The sequence below is a fragment of the Camellia sinensis genome, chromosome 4, assembly GCF_055761805.1.
Source record: "Camellia sinensis isolate YWXY chromosome 4, ASM5576180v1, whole genome shotgun sequence".
Lineage (NCBI taxonomy): Eukaryota > Viridiplantae > Streptophyta > Magnoliopsida > Ericales > Theaceae > Camellia > Camellia sinensis.
This window is the reverse complement of record NC_138964.1, coordinates 19,940,939-19,962,114: the sequence shown is the minus strand read 5'-3', so window position 1 is coordinate 19,962,114 and position 21,176 is coordinate 19,940,939. Positions and strand designations below refer to the sequence as shown.

Genomic DNA, 21,176 nt, shown 5'->3' with positions numbered 1-21,176 from the left:
ACACGTGACGGTACCCAAAACAAACCAATAACTTCTCTGTTCTAATCTGATTTTGGGTGAATTTGGAATCTGGAAAATATATGGCCATTGTTTGATTTTTAAAAACTTGTTTTAGAAAAAAAAATAATAATAATAAAATGAAATTAAAAAAAATTACAAATACTAATAATTTTTATCTTTTCAGAGGCAGTATTAATTTTTAAAATCTTAAAATCATTTTTTTGATATTTATTTTTATTAAATTAATTTCTATTTTTTCAAAAAAAAAATTGGAAAACAAACCAAACAAAGTCTATATATGTTTTTTTTTTCTTTTTTTTATCAAAATTTTTTTGGTTGCAATGATTTTTATTCAAGAAAATATCAAAAAAGTGGGAACTAAAGAAAAATAATTACAAGCTCATGAAACTATAACTCATTTGCAAAAAAATTGTACAAAATCACTTGTACAACTATTTATATTTCTCATTTTTTTGGATATTCTCCCTTTTTTATTTTAAAAATGTGTTAAATTTGTTACATTTTAGGTTGATTTGTGTTGTGGAGAAAAAAAAACATATGAACTCGGGCCAAATTCATTGACATCAACCCAAAAAGATGAGGAATCTCGAGTAATTCCTTAAGCCCATAAAGGACAACTAGCAATAGGTTGATCCCAACTCAAGCGTGTAAAAAGGCAATTGAACATAAAGATATCCTTCTAGAAGGAAGATATGCAAATAAAGGAGAATCGTCAATTTGATCTTCAATCTGACGAATGAGAATGCAAGTTAGGAAATTCAAAGGTGTAGATTAGGCCTAGTGGGAACTAATGTCGTTCGATCAAAATCATCTCATGATTGTGATGCTCAATAAGTTGGCCACTAGCATCTGACAAGATCTAAACCATCCATACGATAAGGATTTAACAATTAAGGATATAAACAACTTGACAATTGGTTTAGTCATTGCCAAACAAAGGCAAAACCCTCTGATCAAAAAATAAACAAACAAACAAGATTTAAGTCAAATAACTATAAAGGGGCCAACAGGTAAAGAACTAGAGGCAAAAAAGAGGTAACTCAAGAACCCTCTTTGAAATACAAATTATACATTTCATATGGTCGATCAGTATACTAACTTGATTGTCAGAGAGTCCTCTAGACTAAAGTTGGTCGGGGGTGATAACTAACATTTGATTTTTCTTAACAAAGTAAAAGAACAAGACACATCATCTCACTTTTCCTGTGGAGATAATTTCACCTTCTACATATGTAAAAAAAAAAAAAAAAAAAAAAAAAAAATTAAAGGTAAAACAAGTTAAATTAAAAAAAAAATTATTGAAAGAAAAATAGAATAAACCCTAGTCTTATTTTTTTTTTTTCTTTTTTCTCTACTTTCTTTTTTGAATAGAGGATAGTACATTTAGCCTTTTTCTTCCTTTCGTTTTTTTTTTTTTTTAATTCATCACTAGGTTAGTCGTTACGGCTTCTCTAGTCTCCATCATCAACTTGCCAAGGAAGAAGCTTTCAGATCTATATTCAAATTTGACTCATGATCAAAATCTTATGCTATTAAAACACGTTTTTATACATTATGTGACCAACTCAGATTTACAATGATTTATTTTGTAACGTAGATGGGAGAATTATGGCACAACAATTTTCAGTGGCAACGATTGATAGATCATGAAGGTGTTTAGTGGTGATTATTTTTATTTTTTATTTTATATATATATATATATATATTATTTTTTCATTTTTGTGTTGCAATAATCCTCTGTGTATAGGGTTTTCCTTTCGTAGATGTTTTCTTCTTACTGCATGGAAACTCCTCTTTATCCCTTTTGAGACTTACCTTGTGCTTCAATTTACTTTATTGGATAACTTATTATCGAATGTATAATACGTTAAGTTTAGTGCTTTTCGATAAAAAAAATAAAAACTAAGAAAGTAAATATTTTTTTATTTTGTTGTTTTTCAATTTTTAGTTATCCATCTAGTAAACTAAAACATAAACTGTTAAAAAAATATATTAAATAAAAAAAATAACAAAATAATCACTAAAAAGTGATTTTCAAATATATTTGAATCTTGTAAAATTGTATTAATTATGAACTAGTCAAATATTCAAACAATTAAGTACTAAAAGGTATTGCATTGAAGTGTTCCCCAATTGAATTGGTATAATTGAGGGTAGATTTGGGATTGAATCCGTTCCTTTGAATTAAGTGTTCCCCAATCGAATTGGTATAATTTGGGGTAGATTTGGGCCTTTGTGGTTTCAAAATTTGAGAATTAGAATCAAACCATTAAAATTATATAATTGAATCATAGAAAATTTTAGTTTTACACTTGATGCAGCAAAAATATCATATAAGCTACATATCATTTTAATAGACGAATAACACCTTAAATCTACTAGAAAGAAAAGAATTCTCTCAATAATATTATTGATCAAAGGTTATATTACAAGTATATTACTATTTTATAATATACATAAACTTAACTAAATAAGAAAATAACGAATTAGGATAGTTTCTTAGAAAGCACAAAAATAAATAAATAAATAAATAAACAAAAAATTACTAAAAATGACAAATTTGAGTTAAATCAAATACTAGAAAACATTATAAACATGCCAAAGCAAACATACTAAAAACAAATTTTCTAAATGAAGTTATCACTAAAACCAAAACTTTTATAAAATAGCAAAATCAATGATTTGAGGACCTAAGCGAAGGAATTTAGCCAAAATCAATGACTTTGATTTAAAATGTCATTTCTGATTAAACTCCCAGTTTGGGAGGATTATGAGCTCGTCACAAAAATGGCTAGACTTCTTCTTTATCTTTTATCAGTCCAGTTATTCCAAGAATTCTTGGACTACTTATTTTCATCAACAATTTTATACAATTGTATTACGAACATCTTCAGTTATCAATCAAAATAAGATCATTAGTTACAAAAAAAACAAAAAAAAAAAAAAAAAAAAAAACCAACAACAACAACAATAATTTTATTTTAATTGTTTTTATTGCATAAATATAGGGTAATATTACTTATAAAAACATATAAATTTAGGATGGTATGTGTGACGACCGCCACATATAATATTTTACATTTAGTTAATCAAAGTGATTTGGACTTTAATTAATTATTATTTTGATTTAATTACGGAATTGATGGACAATATTGGCGTTGATTCGTATATAATTTTATAAATAGCTATTTTAGAATTAGAAATTAAAAGCTTAAGTGGCTCAAGAATGTAAAATTGATGAGTTGATTCAATTTAATTTCAAGTATCGGACCATATGGGGGTTTAATTAAATATTCGATTCAGTTTAATAAAATTGAGATTTGATTAATTAGGTCCGAATTAGAGTTAATTAAGTTAATTAAATTATGAGGATTGAGAATTGTGATTATTATGAATTAAATTTATTTATGAGGTGTCCAATTTGAATATGTTATTTATTGACGAAAATTTGGAGTTTGATCAGAAATTGAAGGCTTAAATGATTTAGGAAATCAAATCTAAATATGGCAATAAGTTTAATTTAATATTTGGAACCTTTTTGAGAGTTTGATTAAAAATCTAATTCAGAATGGTAAAGATTAAATATAATTAATTGGGCTTTAATAGAAGTAAAATTAGACTAATTAAATTCGATGGTACTACATATACCAATTAGTGAACACGCTAGTGTATCAACTAATGTTATGATGTTATTATTGATCACATTTATTATACAAGTTACAAATATCTAAAACCATATAAATGATGTCGCATCATCTATTAGTACATTAGTGTGTACATTAATTAATATATATAGCATTGTTCGATTAAATTATGTAGAAATTGTAATTAGTTATGATTAATTAAACTAATGCACAATTAGTGTGCTAAACTAATCCTAACATACATCACCACATGGATTAATTTAAGGTGGGCAAGTGTCCCACCATTTTTAATATAAAAAAAAAAAAAATGGAATAGATGAAATCAAGAAGAGGATAGGCTATGTATTAGTGTTAGAGCCTTAGAGCTATTCATCAATCTGTTCGACTGGGAAAATTCGAGAGAGAGAAACCGCGAGAGAGAGAGAGATGAAGCGTATTCCATTTTTGCTGGAAGGAATTTGATGGAAAGCTCAAGGAAAAAGCTAAGGATTAAAGAAAAAGAAGAAGAAAAGAGAAAGTGGAGAACCTAACCAAATTCTATCTTAAAGATTAATAGGTAAGAAATTCTGACCCAATGTTTATAGACAATCTCTTCAACACCTAAATTTATGAGGTAATTGAGTTTAAATACATATAATATGAGGGAATCAAGGAAAAGAATGAAAAAAAAAAAAAATTAAGTTCAAGAATTAAGGAATTGATTTAGAAGCTCATCTTTTGAGTATGATTTTGGTCACCTTTGATGAATTTGAGTTCTAATTTTACATGCATCGTTATTTTCCAAGGGTTTTGGTGCTTCAATTTCATATAATTAGAACGAAATTAGAAAACAAAGATGAAGAAATTAAGGTAGGTTCATGGTTATGGAAATTGATTATTTTGGGTTTGATGATGTAGTCTTGCATGAAATTAAGCCTCATTGTTACATGCATGGGCAAATTCTACAAGTTTAATATTCTAATTAAACATGCATCATAGGATTTCAAGGTTTTGAGATTTTAATTCATGTTTAAAAGGTTTATGGATTTGAACTTGGGTTTGATATGAAAAAAATTAATAATAATCCAAATTAGAGCTATTCTAATTAAAATTATATAGTTTTGATCTTAATTTTATGCATGCAAAGTTGCATAACTCCATTTTCATGATTTAAAGGAAAATAGAAAAGAGTTAAGAATCAATTTCATATAATTTCAAAGAAATTAGTAAAAGGGTGGAATTGGATTAAATTCGTAGAAATTAGATTAGAATTGAGCATTTTGTGGGTTTGATTTTTGTTGTCTTGCATAAATTAGAATTTTAATTGCACATGCATCATGAAATTTAAGAAGATTTAAAGAATTGATTTCATATTCTGAAGAGAAAAAGGAAAAGTTTTGTAAACACAAGTTTATGGAAATTTGGAGTTTAATCTTGAATTAAAGGAGTTGGATGTAAATGGTTAGAAATTAATCATGTTTTCTTGATTGTTAAAAGAGATTATATGGTTTTAACAAAGTTGTGCAAGACCCCAAGTATTGAATTGGAATCTGGAAGCTCAACTTTTTAACTTTGAAAACCCATAATTTTTACAGATCGATGGTCGCTCAAGCGAACATTATGAGGTCCCAGTATTTTTACAGAGCTTTGCAGACCGCTTGAGTGACCAAAGGTGCGCTCGAGCAAGGACCCTGTTTTCAGCAATTTTTGACTAACTCTTCTACGTGCATCCTCATGACATTCTAAGTATTCTTAGGCACCAATTGGATTCACATAGTCATGGAATAAGCTAGAAACACATAAAGAGAGTTGAATTAAAATGAAATGAATATTGAATGGTGCTTCTATTGTGTTTTTGTTATGTGATTTGTATCGGTGGACGTGTGAGACCTTATATCGACTTAACCCATTGTGAGTAGTAACTTTATAAAGATATATTCAAATTATATTTATTTTGAGTTGATTACTGTTTTCGAAATCATTATGTGATTGATTGAATGGTTTATTGAAAAGTTATTTTGTAATGACCTTCGAAATGTATTCGTGGTATCCTTTAGTGAGGCCCTTGCCTAGGGGAAATAATACCACGGCCATTGATTATAGGCCCTTGCTTGGGGAAACAATACCAAGGCTATTAGATTGATTGAAACACAGAGATCTCTAGTGTTAGACCCATCATGGTCCATTGGATTGACCCATTGTGGTCCATTGGATTATTGATTGACCTATCGTGGTCCATTGGATTATTGATTGACCCATCGTGGCCCATTTGATTGGCCCATCGTAGTCCATTGTATGACCCTTGTGGTCCATTGTTATTGAAATATTGTCACTCTATTGGATGTACCACGTAAATTGTCATTGAATGAGTATTGCTATTGGGATAACATGGATCATTGAGAATTGAATTGAAATCGGAATTGTATTGAAAATGCTATCAATCAATGGTTTTTATTATTGCAAGGGATTGATATGATGGCTAATCAAATTGATTTGCCTATTGAAATGGATTGTTTAGGAAAAAGAAATATATGTTTTGATAAGGGATTTGATATGGAAAATGTTTTGTTATAAATTTGATATAATATGGCAAATGCCTTATTTTGAAAATGATTTAAGATTCGTTTCGAAATTGTAAGACAGGTTTTTTGTATTATCGTCAAACTTCATTCATTTAACCTTTTTATTTTGTTATTACTCGTTGGGTTTTAGCTCACTATTTATATGTATATGTAGGTGAGCAAACTGAGCAACAAGGATACAGAAAGTCTTGAAGTCTACCTGTGTCAACCTTTGAAGAGCTTCCGAAATGGAACAAGTTAGGCTCGAGTAGAGCCAAGAAAATCAGCTCCTTAGCTTGGTGAAAGTTTGGTATTTTGTTGAGTCTTAAATGTATATGTGTGTGAGATATATAAGATTTGTACATGTATATAAATTATTATTGTATCATGTAGGGACAAGCTCAGTGGACATTATTATTTTTGTTTTGCTTGCTCTTTAGGCCCCAATATGATTTTAAATATTTTGAAATTTTGTCTTTGAGACCAAAGGTAATCTAAGATTACTGGCCAGTCATGACTGTAAACTTATAGGGGCAGATTTGGGTCTTGACAGTGTGTGTATATATGTAAAAATCGGCCATACAAAACTAATTAGTACATGTCAAGGCTAATCGAAAGTGGTGGTTTCATTTTTCGTCCAAACACCTTAATACAAGACTAAGGAGTTAATACAAGACTAAGGAGTTGGCATAGAAGTTAAGACACTCTTTCAATAGCCATAAAGTTTAAGTTCAAGTCTTATCATTACAAATGCAGCTTCCCCTTTCTATTTCTCTTCTTTCTCTTGACAAAAGTTAAAAAAAAAAAAAAATTAAATTAAAAAATTTTAAAAAAAGAAGTAAAAACACCATAATACTTTTTATTTGCCCACTACTTTTTTTAGTAGGGGCTAATTTAATTAAGTTAAATCGAGTCATTTTCAATCTTCATTATCCTAATTAATCAATAATTCTTAATTAATTCGATTTGAAATCAAGTGGTCTTCGTTTAAGGTGATTCAAACTCGTTCATCAGAACTCAACACACTTTATTAAGGAAAATGCCTAAGGCCTCGAATCTGAGGCTTCGAATTTGCCTCGAATCCCATTTTTTTTTTTTTTTAATTTAAGACAGTTAGTTTGTTTTTTTTTTTTCTCTTTTCTTTTGGCAAGGGTAATTTATGTATGGGAATGTGCTAAAAAATTAAATATTTTGCAAGTGAGTTGTGTTAGACTGATTGGATGATAAAATTGACTGATTAATTTTTAAAATTTTATTTTATTTTGATTGGATGATAAAATTGACTGATTAATTTTTAAAATTTTATTTTATTTTATTTATTGGGCTGTGTTATTTTTATTTTATTTTTTTTGCCAAAAAATAAATTTTAACCATTTGACTGATCAATTTGTTAATTTCATATAATTTTATACGATGAATTGGTACGAAATATTTAATTTTTTTGGTACATTCCTACACAACCACCCAAAAAAACAAAATAAATAATAAAAAAAAAAAAAAAAAAGCTTCGAGGCAAATTCGAGGCCTCTATCACGACTGCTTTATTAATTCAAACTTGAGTCTTGCTTCATTGGCACTTAAATGCTTCCACATGACCACTTGTGCTATATATCATTTTTGCTTTCTACTTCAATCCTTAAATTTTGTGATTATATTTGGGATTAGCTATTTTTGGGACTTTTAGTTTTTTGACTTTTTTAGGACAAAAAAAATTAATATATTTAAGAATAATTTTTTTAGTTGTATGAAAAAACATAAATGCCTCATGTCATGCTTTTATTTTTTACTTGAATTTCCCATTTTACCTTTCTAAATGTGTAAATAATTGTGCACTCGTAAGGATAGTTTGGTCTTTCCAAACTTGTATAAAGATTCCTTAACTTTTTTGGTACACGCCAAACATGTTTTAACTTTGACTTCTTTTTTTTTTAAAGCAAAAATACTAACATCCCAAACATACAGTGACATTTAGTTCACATTATTTATGAAATCATTCCTAAACTCGTAAAAACCAATAAAGCAAGTGCTTGCAGAGCTATACTGCCAAAACAAAGTAGTACCACAACAACAATGATAATTGATACTAACGTTGAATCGCTCAAAAAACATTTGAATGTGAACAAAAATCAATATCGAAGTCCTTTAAGCAAATCAAAATAATGTACAAGAGGTTTGTGATGGGAAAAACATAAATATCTCAAAATGATATAACATCACCCCACAATAAAAGCATAAAAACTAGTTATTAATAACTGAAGCCGTTTGTTCGGTTGGATGTCCATTTTCCACATATAACAATATAGGGAAAAAAATTTGAAGAAAGAAGAAGAAATATAATACCATCTACCACTTAATCAATCAATGCCCATTTCCAAAAATTTTTTTTTTTTTTTGAAAAATAAAAGACATTCAATAACAACAGATCTCTATACACTCATATTGGAAGTCTTCAAACATGAAGTCGGTAGCTCAACCAGGTAGAAACTCTTCCATGGCAAAGAAAATGTCAAAGTAAAACTCAGCATGGCATAGTGGTGCATTAATAACCATCATAAATGCAAATATGTATGCCGAATAAAGCTCAGTTCAAATTCCCGGGATTTCTGTTCCATGATAAGTAAGACGGATCTCCAAGAGGCCTAAATAAAAAAATCAACTTAGCTCAGTAATCGACATAAAACTCACCTTCCAAATAATTTACAATAAAGAACTAGATGGAAAAGATAAAGACAATGTAGGAGTTAGAGAGGATATGTATATACTTCCAAATCTAGTGTAGAAAAGGATAATTGTAGCAAGATAATATTGTGAGAGTTCTATAAATTTTAATCAAATATTCAAAAGGAAGTGAGATATAATGAGGGCAAATCGTGCTAAATTTAGTACACAGGTCATGCCAATGCAACAAAACCCACAGTTTCTTTGTTGGTATTAAAATTACAAATAAAAATAAAAAAAGTAAGTTTATTAAAAAAATTACAAATGATCTAATCAAACTCTAATGACAAATTTTGGAAGTCATTTGAAAATGCAAAGTAGAAATGACCTAATTGATGATAATTTCCCACTACAAGTTTCTTATCTCAAAAAATAATTAGTAAAAGAAATATCAGATTTCAAACCAATCAACCACTGCATTTTGAGTCTTGGAAGTATAAGCTAATTCAATTGATGCTGTTAGTTCCAAAATGTAAGTCATAGAGACTGGGGCTTAAGACCGATTAGAAACATACTATGTGCTTTCATATGGGCTAAAACTAGAAAAGTTATGAAGAAGAAAAAAAGGACTCGATCAAATTCTGGGAGCTGAGTTCCAATTGTAGGATCTTACTAATCTTAATGGTCTTAGATAGAATTATCCCAAGTTGGTTCTCGATGTAGAGCAAAATAAAGTTAAAATAAAAGAAATGGTATGGAATAGAAATCATGGCTTTGACAGTACAGAAATGCACTTGAAATGCAAAGCAAATGAACTTAAATCCATCTTACGTAAAAAATTGGTACGACACTATTGGAACCTTTGGCTTACCTTGGTTTGACAACATACAAAAGAATGAAGCTTATCGCCATAAATAAGCAAAGTCCGCCAACAGTAAGGTATGCGACACCTAGGAAATCATTCTTCCCACCAATCCAACTTGTGGTCGAAAGGACCAGGTTCTTTTTCCCTCCAAAACTGTAGGTGTTGTAGTTGTTCTGAATTGCAACTGTTATCTTCTCATTAGCATCAAGATCCACCTCTATCTTTCCATATAGCTTTCGGAATGTCGGTAACGCTGCAGTTCGCATCCAAACAATAAGATCCTCTTGCTCGCTTAACTGTTACACGTGGAACAAAGAACAAAAGATAGTGAAAAAAATGTAGAAGAAAATTGGGAAAAGTGCATGTAAATGGGAACAACTCAAAATAATTTCACTTTCATGGCAATGCAAGTAAACTTGTGTCGGGTGCAAGTGAAAGTTGTGGCATGGGACACAACTATCGCTTGCTCCAACTTGCACCTTCATGAAAGCGCATTTAGTTTGGATTATTCCCACTTAAACACAGTTTTTTCACGAAAATAGAGGAATTAGCAATAACAAAATAAAACGGGTAAAATATATCCATACAGGTATGTGTTCGTCAAGTTTTGCACCACCAATCAGACCATGTTGAAAATTTTTAGGATAGACGTCGGACCCAAATTTGTACTCTCGATCACTTTTCCATGCTATGCCCTTTTTATTGACTTCCAGTGTCTTTTTATTCAATGAAAACCCGTATGTGTCATTGAACAAACTCCAAGCAATGAGGCCACAAGGAACAATTGGCACATCTTTGTTTGAAACTTTAGTTGTGGCTTCAGGTGCACAATCTTTTGTTTCAAACTCGGATGCCTTGTTACGCAATTGCTTGTCACTTCTGCTTTTGACATATCTAGAAACAGATAACCAAAATTTAGCGAGAAAAGCTCAATCTTTTCCATAAGCTAATTTTGTTCAGAATGACAATGAATATTTGTGCTAGAAAAAATTTATGACAGATTTGAGATCGAGTTCAATGTGAGTTTGATGCATATATATATATAGCAACAAGGGATATAGCTTTAAGGAGACTTCTACACTTGAAAGAATGATACATGAATCCCCCTCAACTATTAGGCAGTATCACCTTAGCCCCCTCATCTGTGAACCTGTACATACTAACCCCCTCAACTATAAAAACCATATAAATGTCCCCCCTTTTGAAGGTGGTGTGGAGGGGGTGAAAGTGATATAGTTTTATAATTGGAGGGGTCAAAATGTATAGATCCCTTGATAAGAGGGATGAATTGATATTTGCTAATAGTTGAGGGGATCTTGGTGTAATAGCCATTTTTTATCGGTCTCTCGAAACAAGGAAATAGAAACTTGAAAAAAAAAAAAAAAAAAAAAAAGTCAGGAGAATGGACAGGTCCACTTGTCAACATTCAAATAAAATAGGAAGAGCAAAAATGAATGAGTGGATGTTGGGCAACATAGATATACATAGAAACAAAAAATATCATTAAAGAAAAAGATGATTATCAATTGATTGTAACAAAATAATACATACTAGGATCTTGAGCAAGCAACTTATATATTTTTATCTTCACCAATTCCTTATGAACTCTTGCAATGCAATAATGAAACAAAACTTATTGAAAGTTTGAATTGGAATATTTTATATCAAAAGAATGAGTTAGAAAAGAAGAAGAAAAAAATTTAAAATGAATAAAGGATAAGAAATGGAAACCAAAAATAAAAAAAAAAAATCAACAGTCTTCGTACTGTTTGAACGAAATTGCTGATATTCTGGACATGAAGTTTAGCAACAGTACTAGTAATCTGCTACAGTAAAGCCTAAACTCATTTTTTTTTTCCAAATTTGGTACTAGTATTCTGGACACGAAATTTATGATACCATGAGATTAAAAAAGATTGTTGTAATTTCACCATAGGCCCTTCTCTATTTAGACTTATTTAGGGCTCAAAAACTCACTCCTAATGCGTTATAGTCCTGACAAGTGGATGAATAATATTGTCAATATAGCTTCAAAAAATATGTTTTATTTCAGTTCCATTCTACAAGAAAATTCTATGCATTAGTGTATTTGGTAACAAAATAGTCCCAACTCCCAAATTCAACTAGTGTATACTATGAGGGCCACATATTCCCAAATGTGGAAGTAGTCAATGAGAAAACCAAACCTTTAGATAAACAAGTATCAAACCATGTAAATTGATTCCATATAATAAAAGAAAATAAGCAACATACCGGCGATGATTCTGGTAGAAATTGTCAAGCTGATAATATATATAAATGGGCTTTTTCATTTTCTTTGGAACCTGAAAAACATTGAAGCAATGCACTTGAGTTCATCTAAACATTATTAATCTAAGAGGAGAGAGGAACACGCCTAAAATAATTTGAACTAATTGACTGACAGTTAAAGTTTTGATGCAAGTCTTGTTAGTTTTGGAGCTTTGAATATATGCAAGCACATCATCGCCAAAATTTGAAGGAACACAATCCTTGTCATATCGGTCTACAATTTCCACCACCTACATTTCAAATAAAGAGAGAGTTCATATAAAATATCAGTCAAATGCTAACTACAAAGCTTCACCGATGCAATAGTAATGTATTACGCTTTCTGATGCAAACAACGAAGCGAGGCCAATAGGAATAAAGATGATGCCGACAAATATGAATGCTGTGATGACCTGAAACCATGGGAGAGAGAATTATGTAATGAAAATCTGAAGAGAGAGATTGAGTTATATAAATAATATCAATCATACCCATCCAGGAGTCAAAATTGGTTTGCAAGCAGGAAGCTCTTGTTGTGTAAACCTAGAATCTGAAACATATAATAATCAATAGATAAGTAGTTTATCCATGAGGAAACTCTAGAACAAACATAACTAAAGGGAATATTTAGTAATTGTGCAAGTCATCAACACCTAATATTCGAGTATTGAGATTAACATATGTGAGATCATAAGAATCATTCACATCTTGGTCAAACTCTAAAAATGAAAAACATGACTAATGTTACTTGCAAAAGGTTAGGCACTTAATCACTGATAATAAACTCTCCAAATTTTGAAAAATCAAAATATTTGAATGTGTATAAAACACAATGTAATACATCTGTTTTGTTATTGCTCTGTTTAGGCAGTTTCATTGGGAAATAATAACCACCACCCAAGTGCACCAAATATGACCACATTGTTCTTTTTTACTATTTTTTTATATTTATGTCATAAGAATTTTTAGAAAACCAAAATAGCATAAGCCATGAGATTCGTTATAACCTACTGAGAAAGAGATACAATATTTTCTCTACTTGCCCCATTCTCTTAGGATCCAAAATGATGGAAGATGTACTTTTACCAACTTTAGAGAGACAGCACTTTTCTTTTCTTTTCTTTCTTTCTCAAATCCCACTATTGTAGCACATTATTCCTACTAATTCCCAGATTATGTCCAAACATTAAGGCTGTGTTTGGATCTTGGAAAGGAAAAATGAAGAGAAAGGTAATAAAAATAGAAGCTATTTTTTTTGTCATTTTTCTCTTTTTTTCCACAAATCCCAACTCAAATTCAAGATTCAAACACAACTAAGTTGTGCCCCAACATAAACCTCGTACACAGCATATGATCCATTACTTGGCAAATTACAAGGGATGAGCCATGTATAAGAAGGAGAAACAAGAAAAAAAAAATTAAAATAAAATTAAATAAATAAATAAAAAGAGAAGGGAGGAAAGAAAGAGAACGACCTTAACTACCTTGGACAATTTAAAACCTACAGAGGACAGGCATAAAACACAACCTCTTTCATCAAATTGGCATACTTTAGAAAAGCTTCATGCCATATTTTATTTAACTAATCACGTGAAGTTGATCATATCCCTCCAAAACCCAACGAAGTATTCCTACTAGTTACCTTAGTCCTTTGAGGGGGCCATGATTTCTTCTCCGTCAACTACCCCAAATCCAGCAGGCATGGCAAAAATCAAGTGATGTATATGGCCTTCATGATCTCTCGTGATACCTTCAATACTTGATTTCCCTAATTACCATAGAAACTTTAATAGAAATTGAATTCAGTAAACTGAGTTTGGAAAAAAATTGTTAAGTGAATTTTGATGCTACTCCCTACAACTTCTAGCTCCTTGTAATCGTCTAAGGCCATGTTTGTTTTGGCAGACTGAATCAAACGGGATTAGCATTATACCTCTGTTGGAAAAATGGTGTTTTATAAGGCTTATTTTGGGCCAACTTTGAGTCCAAAATGGAGTGAGCCCCAAACGTCTTTTGGGGTGGGTCCGAAGAGGTGAAGTGTTCCTTGCCGCGTGGCAAGTCCCACAGTGAAGACGGTTCGTCAAAACCATTTATGAGTGAATGGGAACATGACGTTGTTTTCGGGTTCGTGGAATGGGCATTTAAAGAATGAAATGTGGGTTTCCTTGAAATGGGTTGTCTCACATAGAAACTTTAAGAGAGTTTTTTTGTGTATATAAGCTGTAGACTACAGCACTTGGGTTGGGCCACAAGAGGCACCCCAAGTTTGTAGAAGGGAGGAGTTATGGACAAAGTGAACCTTAGCCCAAACCACCACACGCGCGTGCCACCGTCCGGGCGGTTCTAATATTAATTTTTTGGACAAAATTCATTTGATTTTTTTCCAAAATTCTTGCGGGAAAATTTTATTTTCTGAACCGAAATAAATTCTAATTTGAATTTATTTTTTCTGTCTATATATTTCCTCTTCCAATCCATTATTTCTGAACAGATTAATCAGTCCAAACAGGTCTCAAAATCAGTTACACCCGAACAGATTCGAACTGTCCCGAACAGATTTAACTGCTGTGCAGTTATCTGTTGTAACTGCCATATCTGTTTGATTTTCAAACAGCATCTATTCAATTCAAATTAGTACATTTTCAGGTCTGTATATTCTAGACTTGTTCCAGCAGATTTTGGTTGATCAAACATCAAGTAAATTTCTGTCCAGACAGGTTTTCAATCTGTTGAAATTCTGGACAGATTCAAAATCTGCACAGTTGAAATTCTGGACAGATTCAAAATCTGCACAGTTGCAGATTTGTCTAGTTTCCTTACTAAATCTGTTCAAGGGTTGAAGTTACAGATACTTACCTGTTTGGACAACCTTTGTATGCCTTTATATACCAACATTTCCAGCAGTATTCTATGGAAAAAACAGTTTGAAATTAATTCCTTTGTGTTGTCCAACTTTTGTCTTTGGTGAATTATTCTTCATATTAGTTTTAGAATAAATTTCAGAGAGTTAGAACGCAGGTTTGGTTCGTCAAATAAATTGTTTGGAGTGCTACTACAATTTGTGAAGATCATTGTATCCTGAGAGATAGACGCCACTCAACCGTAAGCATCGTAGCGGGGCGAATCTGTCTTAAGGACAGAGTGTCACACACTTGACTTGGTCTTTGAAAGTTTTAAATTTGGTTCGATAAATAAATTCGGTACGTTATTTATTTATTTGTTTGACTTTGTTTCTATTAATTTGATTTACACAGAAGATTGTTCCAACAATCTCATCTCATGTTTGTACCTAGGATTACGAGAACAGATTGACAAAATCCTATCAATTTTGTAATTTAGTCAATTAGTCCGAACCTTTCTTTAATCTCCCATTTTGTATCCCACTCCCCTCTTGGTATTCAAGAGTCCCACATATGGGAGGATGCAATGTACGGGTGGACTATTAGTCTAGACACAATTTTCCTAGCCAAATGTGAGACTATATATTCTGTTGGATTATTAGTCTATTCCCAAGGCCATGTCCCCCAAAAGAACATGACCTAAGCATCCAGCATTTTGCAATTGATAGTTTATTCACCTTTTAATATCATCCCTAATGTACATTGCAATTCAACTCTAGTTCACACAAATCATCCATCAAAAACATTCCAACTTAGAATAATCAAAGATAATTATTAAAGATGCATTCATGCATTTCAAATCGTGACATTCAGGTTCTTGAAGACAATACCAAATGCTAATATGTTATTCACATATTTTAATTCTTGTCATATATATACACATATATACTGATGGTAAACATGACATTGATGGTTTTACCACAAATTTCATCTGTGTTCTTGATTGATAGCATTCAGGTTCTTGAAAACAATACACACCCAGATTAGAAACTCCACAATTTGCGAAAAAATATATCAAAAGAAAAAAAAAGAAAAGCAATGGCCCAATATCATTCTACATGCATATATGTGAGAATTTAGTCTCTACATCCATTAAATTGCATGCCATGAAGATTACAATGTAGTGTTACCCAATCAAAAATTCACAACATTTGCCTAAACAAACCCAAAATTGCAATAAAACCATCAAGAATATATGAAATAAATAAATAAATAAACAATTAATTAAATTCAAGAAGTGGGTAAAGGAAATGCACATTTGGGTCTCTTGGAATGCTTCTTGGCAGCGGTTGAAGTTGGTTCAGAGGCTCCATCCGCACCCCCTGCATTCATCTTTGAAATATTCGTCTGCACAAAGAGAGAGAGAGAGAGAGAGTCAGAATTTAGAAAGAAAGAAAACAGGTAAAGATTGATGGAAAATTTTAATCAGAATTTGAAATTTACATTGTACCCCAAAAAATAGATGAAATTACATTTCTGTTGAACTTTTCTTGGGGTTTTTTTTTCTTTCTTCCTCCTTTAATTCTCATATTTTGGTGGATTGTTTGTTTCATGAGAATGAGAATTGAGAGCCGCTAATGGCGCGTTAAAATCCTAGTCATTAAGTTGTCGCGGGAATAACTAACTACCTGTCAATTCTATAGGAAAAAAAATGTGCTAACTGCTTAGATGCATCATACCGCATTTTCAGGTATTTAACTTTCTAAATGAAATGGCTCTAATAAAAAAGCATCTCAAATGAAGTAAGTTTGATTTGCTTGTTAAAAGCAAGTGTTAATTGATAAAACGGTGATACATGCACCAATTGGTATACTAATTAATATACCAATATATGTTATGATATTATTACTAACTCTATCCATTATACAAATTATAAATATCCAAAATCTTTAAAATTATACTCCATCATCTGTTAGTATACTAATTGATATACAAATTGGTGCATATAACATTATTCTTGATAAAAATGAGGCCTATTTTTGTGTTTTAAATGTTTGTTTAGAGTAAATGAGTATTAAATGTTTGTTAATTTAAAGAGTAAGTAAGTATTTCAATGAGATGTTAAAGTATGTATTTAGGTTTATTTGAGAAGTGACTTTTTTATTTTTTGACTAAAATATGAGGTAAAAAATTAAAGAATTTGGGAATATATTTTTTTATTTTTTTATAAAAAAAACATGTAAAAAATAGAGAAAATGAGAAAGAATCATTAATTTTTTTATATGATTTTAATTTTTTAAATTTTTAATAATTTTTTAACTTTTTAATTATTATAACCACTTACCAAACAGAGCCTTCATACGCAAGGGCGGAGGCACGTGAGGCCCAAGGGGTGACGTGCCCCTCAACTTTTGGAAAATTATACTTTTGCCTCTTGTAAAAAAGTTATTTCAATTTAAACCGTTCAAGTAATGTTGTGAAATTCTTATATCACTAATTTTTTTTACATTTTAGATATATATATATATATGTTTAATTATGTTAAAAATTTTCCTATAAATTTTATATTAGAAAAATATTATATGTCATGAATTTTCTATCACTTCTTATATGAATACTCATAATTAGTTCATTTGTTTATAAATAATTATTACATAATTAATAATAACTAATAATATATTGCCATGTGATTAAATGATTCAAAGCGGTGAAAAAAAAAATGATATATAGCAGCCCCTATATATTATTTATTCGCCATTTCTTTTATTTCTTTATCTATTCCTCTCTATATCTCTTTTTGCGTGTGCATATTTATATAATTTAATTGGTTAACTTGAGGTTATAATTAAATATAACTTTTGCATCACACTAATTTTTAGTTCTATCATCAAATAAAAATTAAATTAAATTAAATTGTAAATAATTGTTAAGATTTTAATTTAATGGTGTTCCTTCTTAATTAAAATCTTGACTCCTTCCCTATTAATACAACTAGAATCACTTGAGTGTATAAAATGTATAAGGCTCGTCCCTTTCTAAAATTCATTTGCCAGTGTTTACCTTTCTTAAATTACAAATCTGCATTTTTCATATCTTAAATTACAAGTCTGCATTTTTCTAAAATTCATTTGCCAGTGTTTACCTTTCTTAAAAAGTTTGTTACTATTCACCCAAAACAAGTTTGTTACTTCCATGTGTTTATATGGTGATTACTTAGATGTGTTTGATAATATAATTCAATACTTCAAACTGAATAAATTAAGTGGAATTTTTTAACAACTTAAATCCACCAAAGGCCACCTCCTTATTCCACTTTTGATTTGTTTGTTAAAAAATGTCATTCATATAAAATTCGTCATTAGAATAATATGATAATGATATTTTTAGGCTAAGTTTGGGATGTTCCAAAAAAGTCAAAAAGTCAAAAAGTTACTCAAAAAGTTAAAAAGTTAACACTATTCACCAAAGTCAACAATTACGGCTGCACAACTCCCAATTCAAATTTTTCCTTACAAATCAATTTTTACAATTTTTTATTACACATTTTTCAATAAAAAGTCAAAAAGTTAACCCAAACATCCATATTTTCAACCTCAATTTTTTAGTCCAAAAAGACAAAAAGTGCACTTATTTAGTCTTCCCAAACTTGGCCTGTCTTTCAAATAGGTACTTTGTTTTGAAATGATAATTATTAAGATAACCACATTATTTTTGTATACAATTTTGGTATACTTTTTTAATTTATATACCACTTATTTATGAAAAATTTACCTATAAATCCTATCTTGAGAAATGATGAACCATTTTGTCCCAAGGATTTTCTTATAGATCGATTAGTCTTACTGATTTTCAAAAAAATAGATTTAATATATTATTTGAAAATTGAATTTACGGCCATACCCTTATTTCTATTATGTTTCATTTTCTTTTTTCTTTGGTGCCAAAAAGGTAAGTACATAATCTATAAGAATTAAATTTGGGATGAATTTTTATACGAGAATATTTTTTATTTGGAAAATATTTTAAAATGAGTACAAAAATGACTTGAAATATGAGATTCTTAAAATAAAAAAAAATAAAAATAAAAATCCTTAGTGTACTTTTCCGAAACGTAACATTCCAAAAAAACTCCTTAATATAACACCTCAATGTAACACAAAAAAAAAAAAAAAAAAACTTCTTAGTGTATTTTTCTCAAACGTAATATTCCAAAAAAATTCCTTAGTGTAACACACAAAAAAATTTCTTAGTATACTTTTGCTAAACATAACACTCACAAAAAAAATTCTTAATATATTTTTTTCTCAAACGTAACACTCCAAAAAAAAAATGTGGGATTCTTCAAAAACTATTCTAAAAAGATTACAAAAATTTCTTAAGTAAGTTTTGGCAATGTATAATTTCAAACTGTAAGTGTTACATTTGGAAAAAGAATACTAAAGAGTTTTTATAATATTTTTGTGTGTCATATTGAAATATGTTACATTGGAGTGTTATGTTTGGTTTTCATATACTGAGGTTTTTTTTTTGTGTGTTACATTAGAATATTACATTTGAAAAAAGTACATTAAAGAGTTTTTTTTAGTGTTATGTTGTTATGTTTGAAAAAAGTACATCAAAGAATTTTTAAGTGATACATTGGAGTATTACGTTATTAGAGTGTTACATTAGAGTATTATGTTAGAGTGTTAAGTTTTTGTTGGTAATGTGAGATTTGTTCTAGAATGAGTGAAAATTTAATATTGCATTTGGTAGAGTTTTGTAAATATAATTTGAGAATAGAGTTGTATTTTGAGTTTGTGAGTTTTGAAATTATGATTTGAGTGTGAAAATTTTATTTGGTGAATAAGTTTTGAATTGAGTGGGAAATTTTTAATGTAGCATATGATATTTGATACAAAAACTTATAACTCATAACCAAACACACAACTCAAAATTCTATTCAAAACTCATAAATTTTTTTAAAAAAATCAAAAAATATTTTTTATTGAATATATAAAAATTAATGTGTCAATTGTAACAAAAAAAAATTATGCACTGTTCCAGTCAACCAGCCAAACGACCTTCCGGACGTCCGGTAAGACAATCGGCTAGTCCAAATTTTTTCTCCTTGGATAGAGTTTTCAAAAATGAGTGTAGAATTAATTTTTGAAAACCGTAAACAAATACGGTGTGCAAATCAAATCCTGAAACTAACGTTCCAAAGCTCTACTAAACAGAGCCTAAAACTTCTATAGTGCAAATTGTCCAAATATGTAATTTTACATTTAGAGAAATTCACTTTTATTCGTAAAAAATTAAACTCAAACATACAAATGACGACCTTTTTACATAATTTTTATTTTAATAAGACCTTTAAATTTATAAAAAAAAATTAAATAATTTATAAAATTATATTTTAAAATTTATTGGGTTTCACCCTTTTATAATACACACTTCAAAATTGAGTATCTATGTAGAATTTTCTTGTCAGGACGAAGGGAAGGGAGAACCAGGGCGCTATGGCCCCACCCAAGTTTTTTGAAATTCTTCTAGCTTGTCAGATTTATAAATATTTTTATAGTATATAAAATGGTTTTTCTAAATTTTTATTCTAAGAGTCTATATGGTATGACTTCAAATCATTTCACATATTCCGCTATGGCAATAATTCTATTAATTTGAAAAAAAAATTATATTTATCTTTAAAAAAATTTTAAATTACAGTGTAATGAAGTGTACTAAGAATCTGATTACATTATATAGACCTAAAATTGTATGAAATAATTGAGATAACCATTAAGAAATGATTGATATAGGTTTAATAATTTTTCTTACTAAATTTTTAATAACAATTAACAAATAGTTATAATTGTCAAAGATTCTTTTTTAGCTACACTTAACTCGGCCCTCCCTGATCAAAATATCTAATTTTGTCCCTGCCCGTTATATATAAAGATAGATATATACAATGACAAATTTACATTGAGATTAGGGAGTCACATGCCCTCATAAATTTTTGATAATTTTATTAATATATGCAAATTATATTTTGTATATCCTTTATAAAATTATAATAGCACTCCTCCTTAAAATTGTAATAGTGCTCCTTAAACCTTTGTTTGGTAAGATGGCTGAGACTAATTTAACCCACTAAAAGATAAATTGTCTAAAAAGTTAATAAAACAAAATATTAAATTCAAATAATAATCAATTAACTTTTTCTCTCATAAAACTACAAAAATTCCAAAGTTCATTATAAACGGAAGTTTTTTAGTCAAGCTAAAATAGTAAAAAAATCAAAAAGTCCGCTAAAAAAATTCTTCCAAAATGAACCCTA

At 29.7% G+C, this 21,176-nt stretch overlaps 1 protein-coding gene across 1 annotated transcript; it reads right to left on the bottom strand.

Moving 5' to 3' along the window:
- Positions 1-8,583: 8,583 nt before the first annotated feature.
- On the bottom strand, positions 8,584-16,286 carry LOC114267492 (ALA-interacting subunit 3). Its single transcript, XM_082924398.1, has 8 exons — positions 16,174-16,286; positions 12,509-12,567; positions 12,356-12,430; positions 12,152-12,268; positions 11,982-12,052; positions 10,316-10,622; positions 9,735-10,024; positions 8,584-8,844 (listed from the first exon to the last, which is right to left on the bottom strand). The coding sequence occupies exons 1-8, from the start codon at positions 16,247-16,249 to the stop codon at positions 8,787-8,789; spliced, it is 1,053 nt and encodes a 350-aa protein (XP_082780524.1). The 5' UTR covers positions 16,250-16,286; the 3' UTR covers positions 8,584-8,786.
- Positions 16,287-21,176: the final 4,890 nt, after the last annotated feature.

Bases quoted from the DNA above. Each gene is read 5' to 3' on its own strand.
- LOC114267492 (XM_082924398.1), bottom strand. From the start codon at position 16,249: ATGAATGCAGGGGGTGCGGATGGAGCCTCTGAACCAACTTCAACCGCT. The intron at 12,568-16,173 runs GTGCATTTCCTT...TATATGTTTCAG, and splicing joins GCATTCCAAGAGACCCAAAT to ATTCTAGGTTTACACAACAA. The intron at 10,623-11,981 runs GTATGTTGCTTA...ATCTGTTTCTAG, and splicing joins TTCTACCAGAATCATCGCCG to ATATGTCAAAAGCAGAAGTG.